Raw genomic sequence first — 26,475 nt, 5'->3', positions numbered from 1 at the left:
AGAAGCTTATGGTATGATTTAACAAATACAGTTTGGCATTAACCTAAAAATGGAGTTGGCATTTCTTTCAATTTCGTATTTTCAAAAATAGTTTTGTATCACTCTTCCATAAAATTGGTGGGCCTTTTTAAAAATTATGTATTTTTCAAAAATACTAATAATGATGGTTAGTAATTATGTAAAACTTTACACACTAAAATGTACAATGCTTAAAAGTAAAATACTTGAATCATAAGAACTATGACAATAATTGAATTATCAGCATGAGTACCAATTGGCTAAAAAACTGCAGCTTAAAACAAACCAGAACCAAAAACAGAGAGAGGCTTCTGAATCCAGCCTGAGATGTTCTGTGGTCCAGAAGGGTTCTGTTTGAGGACGCATGTGACTTTTTTTCTTTTACCATTTCCTCTGGATTCCTCTACAGATGATCTTAAACAACTTGATGCTCCTATTACATTCTTTTTCCATTCTTCTTTTAAATGTTCATTTATTTTTTTAGTATGTTATCATTATTTGTAATCAGTAATTGAAGCCTTATTCATCCTTGCTTCATTAACATTATTATACCAAAAACAGCTTGTGCAAAAAAGTTTTATTGGATGCTATGAATATCCATACACAAAAATTGCAAAAGATTCTAACAATTCTATTACAGATGAGAAGAGTTAGACCAAAACAGTGGTGTGCATGCACTTTCAAGGTTTGCAAACTATGCTGCTGGTAACAGTGTTATATAACTGCAAAAAGATGTAGTTATTTTTAATAATGATTGAAAAATATTAAAAGGTAAAAGTTACAAATCTGTTAGATGAGCAATGGGAGAGTTGCAGGACAGGTGGTTAAAAGTTACCACACAACACTTTGTCATAAATGGGTTAAAGGTTATCTTGGCTAAGATAAATGGGCTTGTAAACATTAGGGCCTTTAATTATTTAATATTGAGTGCCTTACAGGTAAACCAGTTTTTTTATTGTTTGCTATTCATGTATTCATGTGCATTATACCAGTATTAAATTCCTGAAGCATGGGGAATCTCTTTGTATTATTCCCGACAAGGAGGTCTATCGAGTTATTGATGACAAAGCGTTTCTTTTTGAATTTTTAAGGGAGCCGAGCAAAAAGTCTTGTTTCATTTTCTTTCACTGGGGCAGCCGTCTCTGTTATGGCTCCAGAAGTCTGCATTGTGGGTAAAAAAAGATAGCATTACTTTCTGAATCAATATGAAAATTTCTGATTTGTCCACCTCTTTTTTTTTTTCCCCCAAGCGGGTTGCGTGACAAATGGTTTATCCCACCAGTTATGACACGTGTAGTCCACAGTTTGATGCTGCCTGAAGAGACCAGACAGATATTTGGTTTGCTGTTTACAGAAACTGGCCTTCTTACGTCTGTATTAGGCTGCTGGTTTGTGTGGAAGGCTGCAGTTTGCTTGTTGGAGTGCTGTCAGCCATAATGGAGCCCTAGCTGAGCTTTTTGTAATGTTGTACTTTCCCAGCATTGATTACCTGTAATAGAGGGTAACCATTATTTTGGTTTTCACACTTTGTTATCCTCAAGTGACCACTGCCCACCACACAGTCTTTCACTGGAATCATTATGAAATTGTGAGGCTATTATAAATTTGTTACCTTTTTCCACTGCGTTCAAATCGTCCTGAAGGAATATCGGCGATGATCTATGGTGCCAGGAATTTTTACAGCAGACACTTTTTGAACATGGGGGTTTAAATGAAAGCCAGTAGCCATTAGTCATTAAAGAAACACGCGGTAAAAATAAGAGCACTTCAGATTTCCTAAGAGGGCCATCAGAGTACATTGGAAAATGCAGGCGCTTGCTGTTATAATAAAAAACTCTCTGGATTCTCCAGATTTTATCATTCTTTTTTTTTCCATTGGGTGTGGTGTGTAACGGGATGTCCCAGACAGTTTTGTTTTGGCAGAAAGCAGAGACCATCTCTGTTGAGGTGCATAGAAAGTTTCAAAATGTCATCACATTTCCAAGTTTGCCCTTTGTTGAATGTAGCAAAAGTGCAGCAGTGCTTGGTTCTCCTCAACTGTAAGCCACTGTCGCCTTTTTGCGATGGCGAAAAGGTTTGATTTTCCTTCGTTTCGTCATCTTGATTGCAGAAAGACGTTATGAGACAGTGCATTGTGATTAGAGGTAAAATGAGTGGGGCAAAATCTGCAGTGTGCATGTTTTCTCTTTAGGTGAAGCAAACCAAAGACTGAAGGAGCTCTGAGTGTACCTAAAAAATTGATCAGTTCTCTGTTTAAATTGAATAATCTTCTCATTTGGAGGTTTTAGTTAATTACACTCTGACCCTAAGTTCAGTTGATGATTAAATTTGCTTTCCAGTTCTAAAAATTGAATTGGTAAATAAGGCCAAATAATATCCTATGAAAGTGAAAGGAGACAAAAATATATACAGTATACGTATATACAGTGTGTATTTGTGTAAAGGTGTATTTTTGTATATTTCAGAATGAGTTTTACTTAGTGTGAAATAAGGATTGTTAATGAACATTCTCAAACAAATTCATTGCTCTTCCTTTTTGTTTTTAAATCATTAAGGCACTATTAACCAGATAAGTAATGTGCGGTAAATTGTTTTATATATACAATGTTTTTATATATATAATTTCCCAAGAAGGGAGTTTTGAAAAAGCTTTTTAAATCACAGCAGAGCTAACTGAAAGGTGCCTGTCATCTGTGATGAAAGGCTTATGAAAAAGGTAAATTAGAGTCAAACAATTAAACAGAAGTGCTGTGTTTTGTGAGTTCTGCCGCAACATGTTTTTGTTCAGTGAGCCGCAAAGGCGGCCAAAGTAATCACATGTATTTGATCACTGTAACCTTCAGAGCAAAGCCTGAATTCAAATATTTATATTCATGCATTAAAAGAGAAAAATTGGGGAAAATTGAACAGGAAGAAAACAGAGCAGCTGTTAAAAGACCTTAAATGCGAGGCGTGGAGGTGACTGCTGTGCCCGACATTCCATCTGCAGACAGGTTGGAGTTCATTTCAAAGACTGGAAGGTAATTGTCAATAAGATTAATCTTTTCTCCTTTTTTTCCCCCCTCTTGCTTTTTTCATTTCCAGCCGATAGATCTGTACTGCTGCCAAGCAGAAAGTATCACTGCACCGTTTTGCAGTGTACTAAGTCATGTCACAATTTTTCAGGGAGTTTTGATGTGTGGATGTCTTCTGTCATTTACAATCATGTTCGTACTCCCAAGCCAGGCCTATTGAAACTGAACTCTGCTGCTTTGCTGCAGGTCAGCTTTCATGGACAATTAGTGTTGTAACAGCAGTTTGGTCACAAGTTGTCGCGAGTGTTTATGGTGAGCACATCATCCTGCGGAAGATCAGCAGTGATCAGTCTGTCTCGCGTGTGCTCAAGTCTTAGTCGTTAGCCTTTTCTTTGTTGTGAGTCAGAAACGCTGCTCCTCAAATCCTCCACCAGCCATGCTCTGTGGCTAATCTCCAGGAGGCCCTGGGCTCCTGAACTGCACAGGCTATTTTTTTCCTGTCGCTCTCTCTCAGTGGCTGTCACCAGTGCACAGTTTGACAAGAATGAAAACAGCTATCTTCCTGCTGTTCGGCTCTGTGTCAGTATCGACAGCTTGCTGGTGTTTGACACCGCTTGAGGTGACTGGTCCTAGCAGAATGCAGCCATCACCCGAGAGATCTACAGTGCCAGTGTCATGCTGCTGCAGAATCTCTCTCCTTGGAGGAATGCGACATCTAATGGCTTTCATCTCTGCCAGCGTGCAGAGATGTTTCTCAGGCGTTTTCTTGAAAGAGGGTTGAGATAAATAATCCTGCTGTTGAAGCACAAGGTAGAGCTTCAAAATGGATATGTCCTACTGTAGCTTTGGTACAGATCCCATCATTAGGTTCTTAGTCACGTTATCTAAACAATGCATCTTTTGTTTCCCAAGAGAAAGTCTTTACTTGTTGATGAAATTAATTTGAATTGTTTTGGGTTATGTCTGTGGGTGGAGGGAGAATTGTGTTCAGGTGCATGTGAGTTGTGGGACTGGTGCTTCTTAGAACAGAAGGAAAGCTCAAGGTCACCTGACTTGGAGATGCCAGCTCTTTTGGTTGTGATGGGGAGGGTGGGAGAGGTTAAGTGAAGCACTATAGTCCAGCAAAGGGTTCACCTCTTGTGGGGCAAGTTTAATAGTATCCTTTTTGTATTAGACTAAGATAACCCTTCAAATCTCTTCCCTCCCTGAAGCTTGAAGTAAGAATCGATATTGGCTCTGACCCCCAGTTTAGTGTACTGTGTTTGTGTGGGGCTGGACACTTTGTTTCTTCCACTGCTCACAGAGTGCTGTTCTGCTTAAAACTGCCCTGCCCTGTGGACGCAATGCACTTAACATGAACCTCGCATTTTCTCAATGTTCATTTTGAAAGTTGAAGGGGATAGCTGGTCTCACAACTGAATTCCCCAGCCACGCTGCTTGTGATCTACAGTAGAATGGCCAGAGGAAAAGAGCAGGATGTGTTCTTTTGTTTGTGTGTTAGTTGGAAAGATTAGCTGGAAGAAAAGGAATGCTGAAAGCCCTACTGTCCCTAGAAAAGGGATCTTGTAAGTCTTTTTAATGAGGTTGTAGGGTATCCAATGAATATTTTTGCTAAAAAATATGACACTTTTTGTCTCTTGGCTGAAAACCTTTCTCTTCCTGATTTGTGTAGCTGTGTCTTAATACTGGAGACCAGACAGTCGCAAGCATCATTATGCAGGGGTTGGACAAGAGACAAATATAGTGCCACAGTTACACAGAAGGAAAGTAAGATTTCCTTTAGGAGATGATTGTTTATTGTTTTGTTTGTGCTTTGTGCATTAAACACAAGACTTGTGCTTTTACAGCTTTACGGGGCTGTCAGGACAGCAATCTTCATCCAGCTGAGACAGGTTGTAGTTTGTTGGACCTCTGTGCATCCTTCTCATGATTCAGCTCTTGAAATTTCCATGATCTTGAAAAATTTTACCTTGTACTTTCTAACTTTGAAGCTGAAGCTTGCAAAAGGTGGTAGGGAAAATATTAACTGAGCATTGTTTATATTGGGATAAGGTGCATTAAACAGAGGCCTGTTATATTAAAAATAGGAAAACGTCGTGTTGAGATGTACAAAACTTATGTGCACAACACTTAGCATAAAATGGAGCATACAAAAGCACAGCAGCATCTGATATAGCATGGCTATTTGTATTGTTCGGGGTAACACAGACATTCAGAGCTGATATTCATATTGTGGTCATGGAAGTGTTTTGAGACAACTCTTGTTTGGTCCCTTTTGGTCTAAAAGGTTTTTTGAAACCTGTATGCTCTTGATTTGTATCAAGACATTTATAATGTGCGAAGTGGACAGTTAGTTCGTTTTTGTCTCAATCATTTCGAAGGAACTGGTAATTTTCTCAAAATGAATTGTTCTGCCAGCGATACAAAATAAAAAGTTCAAAACCGCTTCACATTCATTCATGTAGATAACGATATATTTTTACCTGTCGAGCTTATCGCGGCAGATGTTAAATTAAGAGTTTTATAAACCATTTCATTTTGAGTGACAGTTCGAAACATTAACAGCCTTGGAGACATGCCTTGGTAGCACTGTGTACAGGCCTTTGCAGCTTGCTGACAACATCGTCATGCAGCAGGTACATTAGCAGCACTTGGGCTATCAGTAAATGACTGTTAGACAGGCTTGTTTTTATATCTTCCACTCATTTTTCTCTGATGCCCATTATTTTGCCCCATTTTCCTTACACAGAAGGCTCTGCTTTCAGCTCTTTGTGGGTGATTGGTGTCCAGAATCAGATGAGACGTTGTCAGATGCCAGTCCAGTTAATGATGGCCCCGTCTGTGAACTGACATGAAAAGGACCGCTCTGCAGAACAGTTAGTTTCGACAGGAACGATGATGGAGATGTTCCCTGAGGATTAGGGCAGCGTGTTTTAGAAGGACTGTCTGTTTCACTGTCTTTCCTTTGTATGAAGAAGTACGGTGTATCCTTCGCAAAGCTTAATTTAATATACAGTTAATTTTGTTCTTTCATTTTTGTGTATTGCATTTTATGCATATGCAGTAAGTATTATAACAGTGACGCAGCCACCAGGTAACTATTGTTCAGTGGTAGAACTTAAAGTAACATACTGTACATGCAATCCTGCTGATTCAGCCTAGTACGTCTGATCCTGTTAAAATTGTTCAGTAGTCAGATTATGAGATTATTAAATCTTGTGTCTATCTGCCTGTGACAGCAGCTTACTCAAAACATGGAGCAGGTCCAAAGCCTTCACTATCCACACACAGGGCTTTGGCTTCTTCATGCCCATAGGGCTCAGTAACTAGCAGTTTCTAGTGGTACAACCAGAGAAGAAAGAACCATTCAGTAAAAGGGCCAGGACTAAAGAAATCAAAACTAAGTTCTTTGGATGTGTAGAACTTTATTCACAAAACGTTTTTCTGATAAGTTTACATGTTTTAAAAAGGCTGAGCCAAGTTGTGAACATAAGAAAGGTTACAAACAAGATGAAGTCATTAGCTCCATCTACTGTAACTCATTCGATTGATAGTAAACTGTTCTGAGGATCCTATGTTGACATTTCTTGAAAGAAGACAAGGTATCATTGTTGACAAACATGGCTGGGCAGTTTCTCATGACAGAAAATGAAAGAAAGTTTGCAATGTTGCTGTGGGGTTGGCTTGTTAGGAAATGAATCTGTAGTCCAGAGATACCTATGTTAAGGCTATCAATTACGTGGTTTAGAAGAACATAAGTTAGTAAAGGGCATTGTTATTTAATTTACAATGAATAGGATTTAATGGAATGGGGTAAATGTATTATATACAGTGTAGTAGAATATAGTAGTCACAGTTGTTTGGCTATCATAATTGTGAATGAATGTGCAGCGAATAGATAAGCAGATGTAGTGACTTGTGGATAGGCCATCTCAGGACTGTAGATAAGTCAGTACAGCCAACGTTGTGATCCTCTTGTCAAAGCCATTTGACTGCACCCCAGGGAAGCTCACTGGAGACATCTGTCCATCTTGGAGGAATCCATCTTCACGCTGCAGCCCCACTCTTCCCCAGGATCTGATTTTAAGGTGTCTTTAAAATATCTGTGTTTTTTTAAATCCTATTGAGTCAGGATCGAAAGGGAAAGGCAGTTTGAAAAACTGTCAGGCTCAATCCAGCTTGGGTTAGCTAAAAAACGCTCCAGTCCACAGACTAAATATGTGAGTAATTCATTCCAGTTGTGGCGACTGTAAGCTGTGATAAATGATTTCTCTGTACGAAATTCCCCATCCAAGAGACAGTATTAGTTTTTACTTTAATTACCAGCTCTAGTAATGTTTCCTATCCATAACTGTCTTCGAAATAGACTGTTGCCGTGCAGAGGGTATGGCCTGTTTACTCATCCGTTGGAAAGAGAGCCTAAGTTCTACCTCATCTTCCTCATATCCTTGCAGGCTTTCCACAGGAGAGCATCCTTCATTTAAATATTTAAATATTTATGTTTAATTTTACAAGCTGAAAAGTTCAAAGTCATTGTAAGGATACGTAACTTTGCCGGGCGCTTTCTGTCAATTACGGCCTTCACAGGCTGGCTTATTTATCCTGATGCTGCGGCTCTGGGAGAGGAGGCCCAGGATGTGTCATGTTGAGAAGCTTGACACACGTCTGCCTTGTTCGAATGGAGAGACGGCGGCAGGAGCCGATCCCTGAGCAGCAAAAAAAGACAAAAGAAAAAACGTCTTAAGTGACATTAGCTGTAAATGAGTAGCAGAATATGCTAACTACTAATTGATTAGAGTAATTACGCAGACTTTGGCTAGTTTGTATTGGTAAACTATATATATATATGCTCTGTATAGCTGTGAACTTGCAGAAAGCATAGAAAAGGTCACCCTCATTTGCATGACAGACTTCATTAGAATATGCTAAGGACAGGACCTAGTGCTTTATGAGCCCAGGTGATGAATAGCTAGCACATTACAGAGCTGGCTGAAAGCATGTTTTCGTCACCTTCATTTACATGCCGTACTTCTTTTTGTACCCAGTGATACATATTGCCTCTGCAGGGACTGGCAGAGAACCTTGCAATTTAAATGCAGCATTTTTCTTTTAACCGGTAACTTTGTCATTAAGTAAGAGAAAATGGTCAATGGCAAGTTTTCACCACTAGAATATACAGACGGAAATGAGCCATAGCTAAGTTAAGTCAAGAAATTAAAACCCAAGCAAGAGGCGTTGATATATTTACGAGTAAACTGCACAATACATATGCTTTGGTATAGTAAGTACTTGTAACAACACTTTGCAACTGTCTTCAAGCCCCCAGACTGAGTTATGTGCAGGATAAGCCTTTAGCACTGGTAGGATTTGAAACCACTGTTTACTACGTGATTGCTTATAATGCACTAGAGAAGCATTCTGCAGGTAGGTCTTTCACTTGGCACTGCATAAGTGGTCTATAAAGGCTAATGTTAACCATATTGTATAGCCTAGTCGAAAAAAACTTCACCCTTTTGCAACTGTCTGTTGTAGTTGTAACCCCTGGCACTTTGAAAATGTTTATCTTGTAGTGCATGTAAAAGTGAGGTCTCGATGGTTTCCTCTCCTGTGATCCTCTGTACTATCTGCTCTGTCTTTTCTAGCGTTCCATTTGAGTGACTGATAGAAGCCTCTTCTGCCATTGATCATTGTCTGGGGCTTAACTTCCAGATCCCTCTCGTCATTATTTACACACCTTTCCCTACAGAAATTCTATCACATAACCTTAAAAGTCACGGACGTGGCCTCAGAGCTATGAGTTCCTCACCTTCCATGCCACTGAGCGGCTGAGTATTTTCACTCAGCTCTTAGAAGCTCCCAATCTCTGTGTGAAATCTCAGCATTAAACCTTCTGTTTGTAAAACACAATGCAGACTAACCGAGTGCTCTTATAAACTTCAGTCTGGGATCCCTCAGATGTATATACTAAATTCATCATCCTTACAGCATCTGCAAGATCATTCTGTTGCAATTCGTGCAATACTTTATAAACTAATTGTTGCACTTTTTGTTTTTATTGTGTTTACCTCATTGAAATCTTAGTGGTGTTTTGATGGATGACGTGTACTTGTTAGAACTGTGGATTAGGAACAGATATGATGTAAGGAGTTGTTCTGAAGGTGCTAACCAAGTGGTGCTGATTTTCACTCTGCTTGGAACACTTTTAGTTGCCTGTAATGTTTATGGGAGAGGAGGGTAGGCTCACAGAGTTAACACATTATGATAGTGATAATAATTAGCGGCATAACTTTTTCTTTTATCTGAAGGGACAAACTAAAAAGTAGGGATTGAGTATGCTTCGGCAGCCACTGTATTAGAGTCTGTGATAACAGCATCTCAGATCTCCTTCTCATCGTCATCTGAAGACACTGAAGAAGGAGGCTCAGTGACTCTCTGAGGGTCACACACAGGGAGCAAGTGGCAGAGCTGGGAGCTTGATCTCCAACCTCCCCATGTAAAAAACCTTTATCTTAGCTGCCCCCCAGCCTAGCCTGTTACCGAAACCTGACCCTTTGCTCTCTAAACTTCCATTTTGAACCTGAGCCAGATGGTGGTGCCTCACATGTAAAAAAAAATGAATGAACAAAAGAAAAAGAATGGATGCTGTAAATGAGATTCCAAGTTTAAATTCACACTAGGCTTAGTGTTGTCTTGAGGGGATATTGTATTTTGTTTACACAGCTCAATAAAGGTGTAGCGAGGGGAATAAAAGAGTAGCACATAGTTTAATATTTTTATGTGTGTTAAACATACTGGGGCAGATGGTAACAGCAGAGCACAGTTCAAGTGAGAAATAAATGCTCTGCACACTGCCCCTTTCCAAAATACAGTAGAAACATTCTAAAGGCTGCATAACTGTTTGCTTGTGGGCTTTATTGCAAGTGGCATTCCTTGAACCCATAATGTTTAGATCATCAAAAGTCTACTGCAGGGGTACTTCATTTGGAACATAACTGCAATAGAACATGAAACGAAGTGTTAATGTCTGAACAGTCACCTGCTAGAACATAGCCTCACAATGACGCAAACAGACAGACAGGAAATTTCGGTAAAATATTCATCAGTTTATTCAAAACAAAATCAAACCCCTTGAATCATCATCAATAGAGGTGAAAGAAATCAAAGCCTTCCAACAGTTTGCAATTTTGGAAGTCAAATACCCAGGGGTTCAAGAGTTCTTTTATACTTCAGGGAAATAAATTAAAATTTCATTTGCCCTCCAAGGCACAGAGACACAGTAAACAGTAAACATGTTAAATAAATCATGTTTTTCTTTTTTACAGATGCATCGTGGTCCTCTCTTAAACCCCATGTGGTCCTTGCTTTTGAAAATGAACCTGAGCAGCAGAATTTCATGTCTGTTTAATCAGTTTCTTGTGGCTTGACTAGATTTGACTCTTATCTTGTCCCATGAGAGACCTTTGATTCATACTCCTCAGTTAGCCATCATCACCTATAAGCAGAGGACTCTAAATGGTGTCAGGCGCATGGCTAGAACTTTTAGTTTTTTGGTCCACCATGCAATAACATAAACTACTGCAGCTTCTCAGATATGGCGCTATAAGTGAGGCAAGCAGACATACTGACAACAGGTTCAACATCACCTCTTTAAACCTTCCCAAGTGTGCAGTCCATCTCCAGTGCCTTTTCCAAACATTCCCAGTTACAGAGCTGGTTTATGACATGGATACTATTGTTCCTGTCTTTTCATACACTCTGCTGTAAATTAATATGTTCATTGAAAACTAGTACTTTGGAATATTTGGACCAAGTATAGACTGTATTGAACAGATGAGAATACAAGTGAAGCACTGGGGTACGGGTTAGTGCATGAATTGACTCTAGGAGCTGGTGGAGAACAGGTCTGAATGTGTTTACTAAAACAGAAGAAATCACAGTTATATTATCAGTCTCCTTATGATTTTTTTAGTCTTTTTTTTTCTGTGCTCTGGTTGTCTTTGTTGGGGGCTTCTGTGATTTGGCAGTATGTGTCTTAGCTGGAGTTGTCCAGCATGGCTATAACAGTCTGCATTGTCTCTAACTACATTCTAATTACATAGTAGTTGCATGTGCATTTACTAAACACATTGATATTATACATTGTTACACTGACAATGTAACTGATGCCATATTGTTTTGCTGGTAAATGCAACTGCATATTTGCTCCTAGTAGGCTGAATTGCAGTGCACAAATACATGACTGAAAACAATATGTATGTTATGCTAAGGTTTAAAGGCTAAAATATGATTTGTTTAAGGACATCTTGGAAAACCATCCTTCTTTAGCTGGTTAGGTGGAAATGTAACCACAAATGTACAGTATTTTCGATAACTGTCATTCTCATCACAAAGATTTTCAAATGCAGGAAATGTTTATCTCCACACAAAGCCGGGCTTCAGGCATTTAAGTGAATGCTATAGTGTGAGGACAACTTGTAGGTGTGGAAAAAAAGTGTTGAAAAGACAGAAAGTAGCTAGAAGGAGTGTTTGTTCCTCGATCAATATTTAAATCTTTCTTGGTTTGGTGTTATTCACTTCTTCAGTTAAAAAAATGAGTGGGCTTTGCTCCTAGTACAGGTTACAGGTCACCGATAGGGGTCAAGGAGGACTGGCATTTCAGGTGAGTGCAGAGATCTCAGCTCCTAGTGAGAAATCCAGCCTAAAGGAGTAACAGGGCTGCACAGTTCAGGGAGTCTGAAGTAATTGCATTCTTAATTTGATTGGAGCAGGGAATAATAAAATAAACAAGGGAGGACAAAAGGTTGTGGGTGTCTGGAATGGGCTTTGCAGTCAGGTAGTGGAGCCCCAGACTCTGGGCTCTTTCACAAGAAGTGCCTGGATAAAAGTTTCAAAACTATCAGACAAACAAGATGGGATGAGAGGCGTCCCCTGCAGGATTAAGAAATCTTTCTTAACACTATGGAATAGCTCAGAAGCAATGTTCTAGGCTGCTATGCACCTCACCAATGCCACTGCCACATGCCAGTTTGCCTCTAACGAAAGAATAATGATGTATAACAGAAGTGGCTTGATTTTATAAATGTTGTTTAAACACTGTCAGTAAATATTACTGCGTTTAGAAGTGCTTTTAGTGGTTTCACGCATCATAATAACCTCAAAGACAAAATGAAAGGAACATAGAAATGACGACAATTCATCTGAAGGCAAGCATTACAGAGGGAGGAGCAGCAGCTGGCTTTTATCCTATTATTAAATAACCTTTTAACAAATAACATAAGTACTGTAAGTATTGTATAAAACGGTGTGGAAATCGGTACCATTGTGATCAACCAGGAGCCAAATATTAGTCCTTGTTATAACTTTGCCATGCATATCAAGCAGGACCTGACACAAATAGCCATGCAATAGGGCTGATATTAACTGTGTTGGTCTGTGGTAAAACTGGTCTGATTGTAGCAGCTTATTGTCTTGTGGCAGTGCTCTGTGGCTGTACACAACCTATTACTGACCATCATTTCATTGCTTTTGTGACTAAGTATATATATATGTTTCTGTACAGACCTGATAAATAAAAAGACAGTTGTGTTATAAATTGCAGTACAGCTCCGAAATTGTACAACAAGCTTTTTAAAATATCATTGCTGCCACAGAACAGGTCTGTAATTTATATATTCATGGATGTTCAAGGCATTTTTTGATTTATTTGGTTTTAGAGAAGTTTTGTTAACCAAGATAATGAGCAGAGCTGGTGTTTAATCATTTAGCACAGAGCCATGAAAAAAATATTTTCTTCATATCTTTAACACTGTAGGGAGAAAATAAATTTGCTCCAAATGCTAATGGCCTTTAAAATGTAATTTTTAAAGCAAATTTTCTCAACGGCAGATAGAAAAAAGAAGAGTTAACCATTGTGTGTTCAATCGCTACGGGTATGAAAAGCTGTTTTCAACCTTAAAAGGAGTTTTGTATTTTTGCTTTCGCTTAAATGGTTGCTCTACCCTATCATGAGCCTGCTTTTATTTTTGGTCTAAGTAGAGATATGGGAAAGACTGGGATATTTGTGCCCAGCATTTGTCATACCTGGAAAAAGTAATAATACCTAATAGGAAATTCAACTTAAAACTGCTTTTAGCGGTGTTAGGTGCATTAAAAAGCAAAATTAAAAACATCTTGAAACATCCAGGTTATATAAAAAAACATTAGTTTAATATAATAGTGCCTGTGCTGAAATAGCCTTCACACCATGGGAATTGTTTGTGTCTAAGTGATTGTGTGGGAGTGAGTGCCTCAGCTCAGGTGTGTTTTCCCAGGGTGAAGAGTCACTGTGTCTTTCCTGTCTCTAGGCAAAATCTACATGAAATTCCAGAACTACCTTTTAGCAGAAAAAAAAAATGTTTTCATGTTTTATTTTGTGTCTGCTTTCTTACTTTTATAACTCCTAGGAAAACTGAGGACAGGTTGTGCTTTGCCATAAAAAAAATCTGTAAAACCCATTTTAGTAAATTATGCACCCATGGATTGATTAATCCAAATATTTTATAGAGCAAGTGAAAGCTGTCTCTCTGAAATTGATGTTCATTTAATCCCTCTCCCCTGTGTTATTGAATTATTTCCCTTTACGGGTGTATTGTGTTAATCGAACTGCGGAAACTAGACAGGAGGCAACACAAGGGGGTATTCACACAGAGTAACGCAGCCAGTCTGTGCTTGTTCTATCTGTTACTGTGAAAGATAGTGGCTTAATCAACTATGCAATCAACGTTTGTCATTTTTTGAATGTTTGTAACTGTGGTTCATTTAAAGTGTGGAAGCAGAGTCAGTGACTAAACTTCGTTTGCACACATTAGTCCTGGAACAACTGAGTTTGAATGCAAATGTTGAATGGGCACTCACTGAGACCAGTATCCTTAGCAGTCAGTGTTGCACAGTGATACAATTTCTAAGCACAAATGCTTCCTAACTTCATTGACTGTATGACTTATGTGGCCAGTGACATCACTTATTTGGGAAAAGCATCTCTGGTCATTTGCCTGCCTCCCTGAGCCTGAACATGCCATTGAAATGTGTGAGAGAAGATTTAGATAGACAAGATTTAGAACACTCACTGTAGTTGTGTTCTGTTTCTGTATTACCTGACACGGAGACTGGCTACCTTCTAATGTCCAGCTATGACACAAGTATGAAACAGATGAAGAAACAACAAAAATATATATGGAATGCCACAATCCAAACTACTGTACCTACCAAATGGGGTGTCCACTAAAAAAAGAAACAAAAAGAGGACTAGTATAGTATAGTCTGCTGTAAAGCATTTTGTAGAGACTTGCTAAGGAAACGAGGCAGTGCACAAGTTTCTGGTTGTTATACTATTGGTGAAAAGTATTGAAAGTTACGCATGAAAAGAGAGCAAGGACAATGAAATGAATATCCCTTTTCCATTCTTTTCTCCTGCAGTTGTAAGTGCTGCGGATGCGAAGCAGCAGTTTCGAGCTCAGCACCTGAAAAAGTAGCACTCTTGAGCTCTGTGTCACCTGTTACAGCAAAGCCTGCTGGGAGCGAAGCGAGGTTGGAGGGCTTAGTCGCAGTTCTTTAGTGACAGATAGCGAGGGGCTCCGTGTCGCCTCTATCTCTTGCCCGTGTGAGCCTAGAGAGCTCCCTGAAGCCAATCTAGGTTGTGCAGTCCTAGATGAGGTCTTCATGGGTGCTGACCATAAAAAGTTCATCAAAGTAATGAGGCAGGAAGAGAGCTTGGTGCTCATGGGCAGAGCTCAGCACCGTGGAATAGGAACCAGCTCCAGCTGTGACAATAAAACAGCAGGTGGCTTCCATCATTAGGACTGGCAGATGAGGCAGGGGACTAACATCCAGCCCTCCAAACTCTCATTTGTTAGCCTCAGCTAGTGTACCATGCAAAATAGCTTCCATCTCAGTCAATTTTGCCCTGCAAAATACTTCCTAGTGGATATCAGGAGAAAATGGATCTTATGGCTCAGAGCTCTCTCTTGGGTTTTCTAATTCATTTGGTATAAAATACTTAAATAACAGGTCTTTGTTTTGCTATAGTGAATAGATTTTAGTTACACTTTAATAAAATTTCATTTATTTGATTTAAGACCATGTTTTGCATATTTGTAAGCTCCAAACATTTCTTTGACCTGGAATCTTACATAACTGCGAATTGCCATCCCTCTCATTCTAAAGAGCCGCGTTTCCTGTCGCACTTCTCCTTTTGTTAACTGTTAACGATTGTTTAACAAATAATTAACCGTAATCATCATTTTACCTACGTGTCCACTTTTACGTTTTCAGAAATCTTCAGTTGTTAGGCATTGCTTTGAAACAGGTGGTTGTTTTTTGTATAAAAGTAATTTTTTTAAATGATTTTATTTAGTCCCTGGTTTGTTGAGGAAATGGTTATACTGTATATATACAAGTATCTGCTTAAATATACTGAGAGTCATTAAAAATGCAACAAATGCTATTAGTTCCAGTGCTCATTTGTTTCTTTTTATTGCCTCTTGGAACATATAATGTGCATATAGTTTATATCCTCTAGTCTCAGGCTGGCCCACATCCTAGTCTTGGAGAGCTCCAGTCCAGTACATTTTATAGTTCACCTCATTCTAAAGTTTGGGGATACTTGTAAGGTATTGATTAATTAAGCAAGTAATGTGACCCTTGAGGGCTGAAGGGTTTTCAATTTTTTTTATTCTAGATAATCCTTAATTACTTAATTTAAGAAATCACCTGCTTAACTGATGGCATTTAAATTGTTCTTGGCCTTTTGTGATTTTTGAGATAATGGTTAGCTATAACCTATTGCCTATTACCCGCTTAGCTGGGACTCAAAGGACCAGGGTTTTCAAATCCTGCACTGGGATGCTCACAGCTATTCTTGGATGTAGTCATTGGTCTTCTCATAAGAAGTAAGAATCAGTCTGCTCACAAGACATAACCTGTGCCATCTGTCCCCATGTTTCAGTAGCTTCCTGTGGCCTAAAGCACTTCCTGTTGGAGTTTTCAGCCACTGCTACACATTTGCTCTTTAGCCATGTCTGCTGTTGATCAAGGTCACTAGCACCAACAATCTTGTAATTATATACAGAGAGCGTCATAAGACAGTAAAGTATTTTTGACCTTGTGCTGTTACAGCTTCCTCCAAAATTATTCCAAGCTGGGAATAAAATAGAAATTGAATAAAATCACCGTGCCACCCCAATGCACTCATTTAGAATATAGTGTACAGTTTTGGTCACTACATTGTAGAAAATATATTTCTACTTTGGAATCAGTGAATGTATACTGTATATATTATCCTTTAACTTTTCTGAACACTCCATTCACAGCACTTTACACGTAATGAGGACTCCCCTCCACCACCACCAGCCCCCATTTGGATGATGCGATGGCAACCAAAGTGTGCCAGTACCCTCACCACACATCAGATATCAGTGAGGAGGAGAACAGAGTGATGAAGCCAATTCATAGATGGGGATTATTAGGAGGCCATGATTGGTAAAGGTCAGGGAGAAATTTGGCCAGGACACTGGGGTAACACCCCTACTCTTTTTGAGAAACACCCTGGGATTTTTAATGACCACAGAGAGTCAGGACCTCAGTTTAACATCTCATCTGACGGACGGCACCTTTTTTTTATAGTATATTGTCCCCGTCACTCTACTGGGGCATTAGGACCCACACATACTGCAGGATGAGCACTCCCTACTGGTCCCACCATCACCTCTTCCAGCAGCAACCTTAGCTTTCCATCCAGGTACTGGTCAGACTCATACCTGCTTAGCTATAGTGAGTTGCTAATTGTGAGAGTTTCAGGGTGATATAGCTGCAGGCTATATATAGTGATATATATGTATAGCTGCTGGCTATATACAATACAGTGAAGAAAAGAGCAACCAGTTTGGTGCTTTAAAAGTTTGTATTTTTTGTCCTAGAAAATTATTTGGCATTGACATTGGTAGCTTTTGATCTTGTAGCTGGCATTCTGTCATTCTGTAAGGATCACTGACCAATCAAACATTTTTTAGCACACCACAGTTATTGGTACAACTTTCTAGGAAGCTGATGAATATATTACCTGTCAGTTTTCAAAAGTAAACACGTCTTCATCCCCATATAGAATTGAGCAGTGTGTGTAGAGAGCCACTGATTTGGTATCTTGTGGGCAAAGAAGCATTATGCACAGATTTCACAGAAAGAAACAGAGGCAAAAAATGCCTTCAGAAGACTTTCAAAGCATCAGAGCGGAATATCAGGCTGTTTTTTAAACTCTGATGTCATTCACAGAGGCTCAAGTTAAAATCCATTTGACCTCCAAGAATTCCAATCAGGCACTAAAGACAACAAATTGGATGCACTACACTGAGTCATCGTGCTCTAATCAGCACTTGTTCTTCAGGACCTGTGATTGGCTTTGAACTTTAGTGGCTAGAAACATCCCAACATGATAGGACAGACATGCTCATGTAGACTTTGCTGCTGCTGCTTTGATAGACTGGATTTTTACTTTAATGTCGAAGCTTAGGGGCTGCATTCATTGAAAGCCCGTGTTCAGAGACCAGGATTGGTTTTGTAGGGTGGGGAGCTACAAGGTTAAGTTCAGGCTATAAATTGCAAAGAAAATAGTAAAAATCTGTCTTAGATACGTTTCATATTATCTAATATCAGTTTGGATATTAAAGAAGGCCTGGTTTGGACTTAATTTGGACTGAGATGTTACTTAGTTTTTTTAAAAAGATGAATAATAAAGTATGTCTTTGACCTTTTCTAAAAAAAGTGGCACATTAGTTTTCTGTTTAAGCTGACCTGTTTTAGCCATGTTTTTGTTTTCTTAAATGACAAGCTTTTTTGCTGGTTTACTTGCACGATGTATAACAAACTGACGATAGTTATGAGCAAAAAGATGATAACCTGGTTTGGCAGCATGAAAATGAGTTGAGGCATCCTTACTTTACTGTACATTAGTGTCTCATGTTGCTAATTAAGGTGCCTGCCACTTTGCTACTTTGTTAAGGATGTGCATGTCTTCCTCTAGTCTCCAGATTTCACAGTGCACAAAGAAAAGTTTCTCACAATTGAAGTTGGTGTAGATCAACTAAATAAAATCGTCATTTTAAGTTCAATATAAAAAGTTAAAAACAACACGTGGCATCACCTCCTTATCAGTGGTAGATGGACATGAAATATTACATTTGTTTTATTTTTTACAGTCTAAAGTGCTATAATACTGCTTTTCATGTAGAAGTAAAGGAAATTGACCTGTGAAACAACGAAACTATTGGCTGTTGAGAATTTCTTTCTTGTTTTGCCTTGAGTGCAGACCTGTGTTTTTCATAGGACAGAAGGTGCTACTGAAGAGAAACGTGCACATCATAAAGTTACTGTAGCTAGATGGCACTAGTTCCGCTGTTTAGTGTAAAACTGTAATTTGTTTTTGTTTTTTTTTATTTACCATGATAAGATCCTATATCTAGTGCAGAGCAGATCTGCCACACAGGCTGGAATGGAGTCAGAGTCCGTGTTCTTGCTGTGTCTTGACTTTGAGGTACCCATCAGTGACCTGGGAGGGTGAAGTCTTGGCACTTCTCCTTGGGTGAGGTCGTGTAGATAGAACAAGGCAGGAGCAGAGAAATTAGTGTTAGAAAAAGGTTCATGGCTCATCAACAGTGAAGGATAAAAGTATCATGTTTTTGGTAGCAACACAGACACAACAAATTACATTCCTATGGAATTAAGGCACATGTGTTTAATAACTTTCAAACAGAACAAGTTTACTAATTGCTTCTAAAAGTATAAGTATGTCATACTTCTTTTTAAAGAACATACATTCAAATGTCTGATAGTCTCACAAACATCTGCATTGTACAAATTTGTTTTATAATATTCTGTTTATGGGTGGCAGTTGTAATATACATGTTATAGTGGTGTTTAAACTACTGTACTTTAAACAAAACCAGGTAGTAGTGTCAAGGGTGGAAAATGAAGAGATTGGATTTGGTTAAACAGATAGAGAAGTTAAAAAACACCTCTTTAAGATTGCAGGGAATGCTCAAGGATACATACTCAGTAGGGGTCATGTCTAATGTTATGTCTCTGGGTTGAACATCTGGAAGGCCGTGAATGAGAGGGGACCATTTGGCCCATCATACATATTTGGTTCTATTACCTTCTTGTCACATAGCTAATACTATTTGTGTTGGAACCTCACCTCATGTAAAAAAAAAAAATGCCCTTCAAAGGCACATTCTGGAATACCCTTTTAGACCAAAGCCACATATTTCTGTCAGGGGGAGGAAACCATAGCACCTGGTGAAATGCTTGTGTATACATTGGGAGAATGTGCAAACCCAACATGCCCCAATCCAATATCGAACACAGGGCACAAGACCTATAAGACTGTACATATTACCACCGTACTACCATGCTGGGCACCATCTTCCATATCTTGTGGGATGGATGGATATTGTCATGAACTGCCATTTATTTCCAGCTGAGCAATCTTGTTGTCCAGGAATTCAATTTCTTATTTTAAGCACTGTGGCACTCCTGTGGTCCGTATCTCACTCCATCCTATGAAAGTTATTTTTTAAAAGTCATACCTGTACAACATCATAATCATAGAGTTGTCACAATCTGCAGTCACCCCCAAAATATAATTTTTTACATTCCTAAAATAAGAAATGTGTATATATATATAAAGGCACAAAAGCAGAACAGTATCTTAGCTGTCAGTTGTGCTCAACAGCTCACGTTGTGTGGAGTGAGTGAGGTTTGAGTCTCACAGCACTTGCTAATAAAGTTCGAGAAAAGAGTGATTTCGCAGAAACCCAAGACTGTCATACCACATTTGGCTGTGATTGTTATGATTCATTTGCTTGCTCCTTTCAAAGCAGTTGCTAAACTATAAAAATTACATGGATTACAAACTGAACATTTGGGGTTCAGTTTCTTGTGGACCTCTTCAAATAATGCAAAGTGTTTAATTCATGAGACGATCAGTGCAAACTTAAATCGTGCAACAGTTTAAAGATAAGAGGACCTAGAATTCCCCTCACTGGGTTTCTCAAAGGCTGTTTTGTTTAGTATTCTTTATTTTGTTTAGTGCTTCACTTCACAGTGCAGAGTGCACTTTTTGAAAGTCACTCAGAGCTCCGTTTTCTCCTGTCTGAGCCGTGGTTGTCTACAAACTGGCTTCCCGTGGCCTGTACTAGTGACCAGAATGGTCCATATACAGGTATCGAGTCTTTGTGTACGTACCATACTGTGCTTGAACATCGTAAGTGGAAAATCCAGTATTTGTTTTTAAAAAAAAGCTTCTGTTGAATATTGATGTGTAATCTTCTCATCTAAAAAAATAAAATCCTAAACAATATAGTTTAGCCTTTCATTATGTCTTATCATTAAAGAGCTGGTACATCGGTATTTGCGTCACAGATCTAACGAGGTGTAGCACGTCGATTAGTTAGAGGGGAAAATGTGAAATCCGAACCATTCTTTTTATCTATTATGATATTATGAATATCCCCCAGGCTGAGAAGTCTTATTAGTTAAATTTATTGAAAAATTGATAGAATGAATGGCATCCTATAATATCCTTTTATAATAATAATCAAGACACAATCATTTAAAAAGACCAAATTATGTTGTTACCCCCCAAGGCTGCGAAGGGGAGAAATTCACTATGGTAACTTGACAGTACCCATGGCCAAGGAATGAGGAGCGTATAATATGAACAGCTTGTTTAAATAAATGTGTACCAGTTTGCCTTCTGCATGCGATTTATTTCAGAAGTTTCATATTAGGCTCTTGCAGTGGGCAATGCCAGTCGTGCCATCGCATGTCTGGATTAATTCAACGCTGAAGATGAAAATCTTACAACATGCCAGTTTGATTTGTAACCCTCCCTATCAGAGAATGCTAATTAAAATCATATTTTTGCATATGCCATGTCTTTCATGTACATATGCAAATTGAGTCTATTGCCTTTCAGCACTTAGTAATTAAGTTTATGAAGGACAGCTGTAATACATAATTAACAGAAATGTTTGCAAGCCCCTTTTACACTGCAACGTACACAAGCAACACTGAAATGTTTTAAGGACTGCTTATTTCTTTCTTTATTTCTGAGTGCGTTAAGTGCTCTGGTTTCCCTAAAGCTTGTGTACCTTTAATTTAATCTCTTCATTCTCCTTCACTGAAGTGAAAGCCATGCGGTTTAAAGGCCCCATGGAGCAGAATTTAAGGAGGGAGAGAGTCTGAAATAAATCATTTTGAATATTTATGTCACTGTCCAAAGGCGTTAGCTTTGAGAAGTCATTTCTGGATCCGCTGTGGTATGACAGTGATAGCGAGGACTGGATTGCTGTCCTTGGCTCATTAACAGCCTGGCTTCTCTCATGCCCTTAGCCCATTTGGTGTGCTGGTGGGTAGAAGCCCGACGCCAGGTCACAACTTCTCTCCTCTAGATCTCTCCTATCACCGTCACTACCTCCAGAGTGGCCTTTGAGGGAGGCTCACAAGGGCTACAGGGCAGCCCTCAGGACAGCTGAAGGAGGAGCAGCATTGATCAGAGAATTTCTGTTGCCTTCATCCCTTCATGTGGCAAAGGCAGGGACATAAAGAGATCAGCGTGGTACACATTTGCTGTGTCATGTGTTAGAAACTGAGGACCTGGTTTTAGTGCCTTCAGTAAAAAATGGATACATCCTCAAGACTAGGGAGGATTAAAATAGCTCCAAATTGCCCTGGTTAATTGGGGTTGCAGGTATTTCAAGAGAGAAAGAGGATCTTACTGTCAAACATACGGTGACATCTTTTTATTTATCCCTGAAAAAAGTTGATAGAGATTTGGATATAAAATAAGTAAGCAATCAAACCAGAAATAGAAAACAATTCAGTGCTTAAAAAATAGCAGTATATTCACAAGTCTTTGCTGTTTGGTTGTCTGTTGTTGACAGTTTCTTTGATTATGACTTTGTAGACCAGGGCTTGTTTTTCCCTGTCTGTTGTATGTCAACTTCAAGTGGGACTGAACTGTGGGCATTCCACAAGCTGCCTTTCGGTTTTTCTGTTACTGTTTAACTGAAGTTTAAAGATGGGATTGATGCATCCTGCAAACTTGTATTCTGATGTTCTTGTATGATGGTTATTATCTATTGAAATGATTTTCTTTGAAGGCAAAAAAATCCCGCTTCCCCAAATACTTTGCCACTACAGGACTTCAAAGCAAGTATCTAGAATAACACATCATCTCCTGCTGTAAGTGTAAAGTGAAAAATAATATATAATAAAACGGGAATAAATAAGTGAAAATAGCATAGTGCTATAGTAAATCTCCTTGCCATGGTGTCAGTTTACTCTTCCAAACCAGTGGACGCTTGGCAAAGCCTCAAAGTGAAATGTTGTTTTCAACTTAAGATAAAAAAGAAACAACCTGGTGATTCTAGTTCTGTCTAGAATCACTTCTGCCTTCTTAAATTTTGTCAAAAAGAGCAGTCTGATCTCAGAGGTGCTTTCTTTTACAATGAAAAAGGTCACGTTAAAAATATTTCAGCAGCTTCAGCTACTCTGTAGGCAGAGCTAAATTAGGATAAGTGTCAACCCTGGCATAAAATAAGTTCCTGTCGCTCTGAAAAAGTAAGATGAAGTTAATCTGGCCTTTCTGGTCACACCTCTGAAGAGCCATTTTTTGTAGAAGACCTATTTTTGTACTTTGTGTGGAAGATTGTGGTCAGACATATTATAGCAAGCTCTCTAGCCCCATTTTTCAGTTTTTCATTGAAGTTAAGAAAGCCATGGAGATAGGTTTGTAGCACATGACTGCCCGCACTGATATGTTTGATTTTGATGTGTGAAAACAGGTTTTTTAGATGAAAGGAAATGCTCATTACGTGAGCTTTCACATTATTATAATCAACACTGCAGAACTCTGAAATCCCGACAGGTTTCTAAAAGTCTCTGCTCATTTTTGTTATTTTTTTCCCCTAAAAGAATGATTTGCATTGCTGTTCAGCAGGGGTTGATTTTCTGTTTACATATATGCATACCTTTATAAAAAACATCAATATGAGAACTTAGGATTGATCTGCATTTGAAAGACAATGTTATTCTGGCAAGTCCAGGAACAAAAAAATTCACAAGTGCCTTGGGGTCTGTTTCAAAATGTTTTTGTCCTGTAGATTATAATAATGCTGAACCTAACCATTCTCCTGTTTCTTAGGTGGGCCTTTGTGATGAAGAAACATCTGAACACACATTTGCTGGGAAAGCATGGAGTGGGAAGACCAAAAGAAAGGTAAGGAAGTTGATGTAATCTGGAATCAGAGCCTGGAGGATAGCTGGCCATTTACAAGTCCTTAGAGCCTTTTTAAATCTGGGTCAGCTTGATCCTAATGCCACTGAGGTCACCATTGCAGTGGGTTTGGTGGTCTAGCCATGCACTGACGTAGTGTTAATTCACAATTTGCACCCACCATTAACATCATAGCTCACAGTTTGCCAAAGTAACAGCAGACTAGTGAAGCACTGCGACTGATGTGTAGTTTATGGAAGAACAGAGGTGTTCACATGCTCCTGTTGTAGGGCATTGTGGGAGCTAACTCGGATCTCCTGAAAACCTGGGTTGAGGAATATGTGGCCTGCAAGAGCTGTCCCTAACTCAGAACAACGTGTGACATCGTTCCCCCCCCCCATTCCCTCCCTTTGAAAATAAGCTTTGTTCCCAGCCTATATTGCCTACACTATATTGCCTATATTGATGGCTGAATGGACTACAAATACAATTTCTATGATGTGGTTTTATCTTCAGTATTTGAACAGATTGTAGTCCTCTGCTTTACTTGGAAGTTATTCAGTCTACTGAGGGTGGAATGTGTTTTTGGTGGTTGTGAAATGTTACGTTCTTATTGTATCCATATACAGGTACAGGTGTTGTCCATATCTTTAAAAGTTTTGCTCTTTACTTTTTCTTAAATATGGGTGAAATGAATATAGAGAAAATCCAAAAAGAAAGGGTATGACCTGTATTATAATCTATGTAAGATAAAACGTCAAATTCTTGTCATTCTAAATTGTGTATTCAACTGGTATTTTTCTGTTTTTCTTGCTGTTTCAAGTACTAAAGAGGACATTGAAACCTTCTGTAAGAAATAATCAATTTCCAAAACCTCTCTTGAGAAGGCATTTGTTTCCCTCTGCCTTTGTTCACTAAGGTGTGTCGTTCCCCCGGACAGGACAGGCCAGACTGGCAGACCAGTGATTTTCCTGAACTGCTGCTGTGGTTTAATGCTGCATCAAGCATGGCCTGTCCAAACCTATTATAAGTTAACTAAATTAGCTGTGACAATTAAATTAATAATGCATATTGTTTGTGAATGCTTGGGCTTCACATTTTGACTGATATATGCAAAGATGGTAATTTATTGAAAGTAAATTCATGTAATTGTGCTCCGGAACTTGATGAACCAAAAGAAAGTGTCAGCATGGTTTCCATCAAAATTTTTAAAAAATCATTAAAAGAACAAAATGAAATCAGTTTATCGGGGCAGACAGAATGAACAGTTTGTGTGAAAATTACTTGTTACTCTTAAAAATCAATTAATTTAGCTAATTGAACAATGAAAAAAAAGATGCACATTCTGCAGCGTCCCAGTATCCTGCTGTTTATTATTCACATTGCGTAATAACACCACCAGTGTAAACTCACCAAGATAGCCCAGCGCACATGTATAAAAAAAATAAAATGTCCAATAATGACGTCCTGGTGAAGATCTATTGATTTCACATAGAGTAATTTCAGTCTGGATTTGCCATAAGAAAATATTAACACCCGACACTATTTCCATTAATTTTATGGATTGTAAAAGCAATTATGCCTTGGATACAATATTGTTTGTTCTAAACTAATCAGTACTGTGTGCTTGTAAGATGGGTTCTTTGTTATATGTAATGAGAACTGAATGATTGCAATCTGTTACTGTGAACTAAAGGCATATTAGTGAGGCTGGCATATTTAAATATTCAATAATTTCTCATAACACTTGAATTTTATAGTTCAATGGGTTTGAAATAGCTATATTTTAATGGTAAAATACTTATTTTAATATTTTATGGAGAGTTATGCATCTGTACAGCATTGAATATAGCCCTTGATTTCATTAAAAAAGGAACGATTCTTTTCTGTCAAGCAAAAGCATTTTTGATGGTTTGGGGAATTCCAGCCTGGAGGCCAGGAGAGTGAAGACATAGCCATGCTTGTCCTCTCTGAATGTCAAGGAGCCCAGCGCTCTGTTGTACAGCTGTAATTATTATCCTCATGAAGAATTTGGGCACGCATATGGGTGGGTTTTGATGTAAACAGATAAGGCTTGTCTGTGGCTAGAAAAAAAGAAAGGAATTATGTATTGTAATGGGAATATTGTAACCATTGAATTCCGATTAGCAGCCAGGCAGGAAGCCTTGTGGGGAGTTCCGAGGCTGCTGACCACTCCTAGTGGCCTCTAAATGTTTTTTCTGTCTCCAGGGCCAACCTCCATCAGTCAGAGACCTCAATCAATATTCTAATTAGCTATGGAGAGGAATAAGGACATTTTATAAACATAACATATCATTAAACTATTTCCAAACATATCTTAAGTTCTCTTCATGAAGAAAGCATTTTTCACTGTATTTACAGTACGTAATGGGATATTGTCTTCTATCTGCCAGTTGATGTCTGTCTCTGGGAACTGGGACAGTTAGGATTTCTGTGCCAGCTTTTGATATAACAACTCACAGTTACATGGATCAGTGAAGCACTGTGTATACATTGTGATAGACTGTATATTTGTGACAGACGGAATCCTTATGTCTTAACATGTGAGAGTTAGAGATTGTCTCCCCATGTTGGTGTATTGGGGTGAGTACAAAAAAACGAAAATGGAAGTTTAGAAATGTTCAATGGAAGTTTTTTTATCTTTGTAAATGAAAGACTAAATAACTAAAACTGCTAAGATGGAGAACTTAAACTTTTTCAGTGACTGTGTTGTAGAAGTAATATGAGAGATACAGCATTAATACAACACACCAATGTATTGTACAAATATGTAGTAAACTTCAACAATAGTTCAACAATAGAGAGTGAGATGAAGTATTTCTATTGCTGAAAAATGGAAATACTTGAAAATGGCTATAAGAAAAATCCACAACTCAGAACTGATCAGGTTTTGTAATACATGAAGAACAACATATAAAATGCAATTTATATTGACATCTCATGCTTGTTTAATTATTGTTTCTTATTCTCCTGCACTATGATATTACCAAATAAGTATGAATATGCCTTGAATGGTGCTTTTAAATTAATTCCTAAATTTGTGTCGCACTTCACATATTCTGTAGGATTTTGAGTTTTCCTTCATTAATTCTTTTATTATTTTTATCCCTTTAC

General features: G+C 38.5%; 1 protein-coding gene across 2 annotated transcripts in view; it reads left to right on the top strand.

Annotated features, from left to right (window-relative positions):
* LOC148651236 (zinc finger protein 407-like) overlaps positions 1–26,475 on the top strand; it is a 226,718-nt gene that overhangs the window by 66,732 nt on the left and 133,511 nt on the right. For both annotated transcript variants that reach the window (XM_088601298.1, XM_088601299.1), the window contains exon 4: positions 23,269–23,343. In XM_088601298.1, coding sequence (XP_088457424.1) covers positions 23,269–23,343 — 75 coding nt within the window. The remainder of the gene's footprint in view (positions 1–23,268; positions 23,344–26,475) is intronic.

This window comes from Lepisosteus platostomus, chromosome 12 (genome assembly GCF_059453375.1).
Source record: "Lepisosteus platostomus isolate fLepPlt1 chromosome 12, fLepPlt1.hap1, whole genome shotgun sequence".
NCBI classification, from domain to species: Eukaryota; Metazoa; Chordata; class Actinopteri; order Semionotiformes; family Lepisosteidae; genus Lepisosteus; species Lepisosteus platostomus.
Note: the sequence above shows the minus strand (reverse complement) of the source record. Positions and strands in the feature narration are given on the sequence as shown.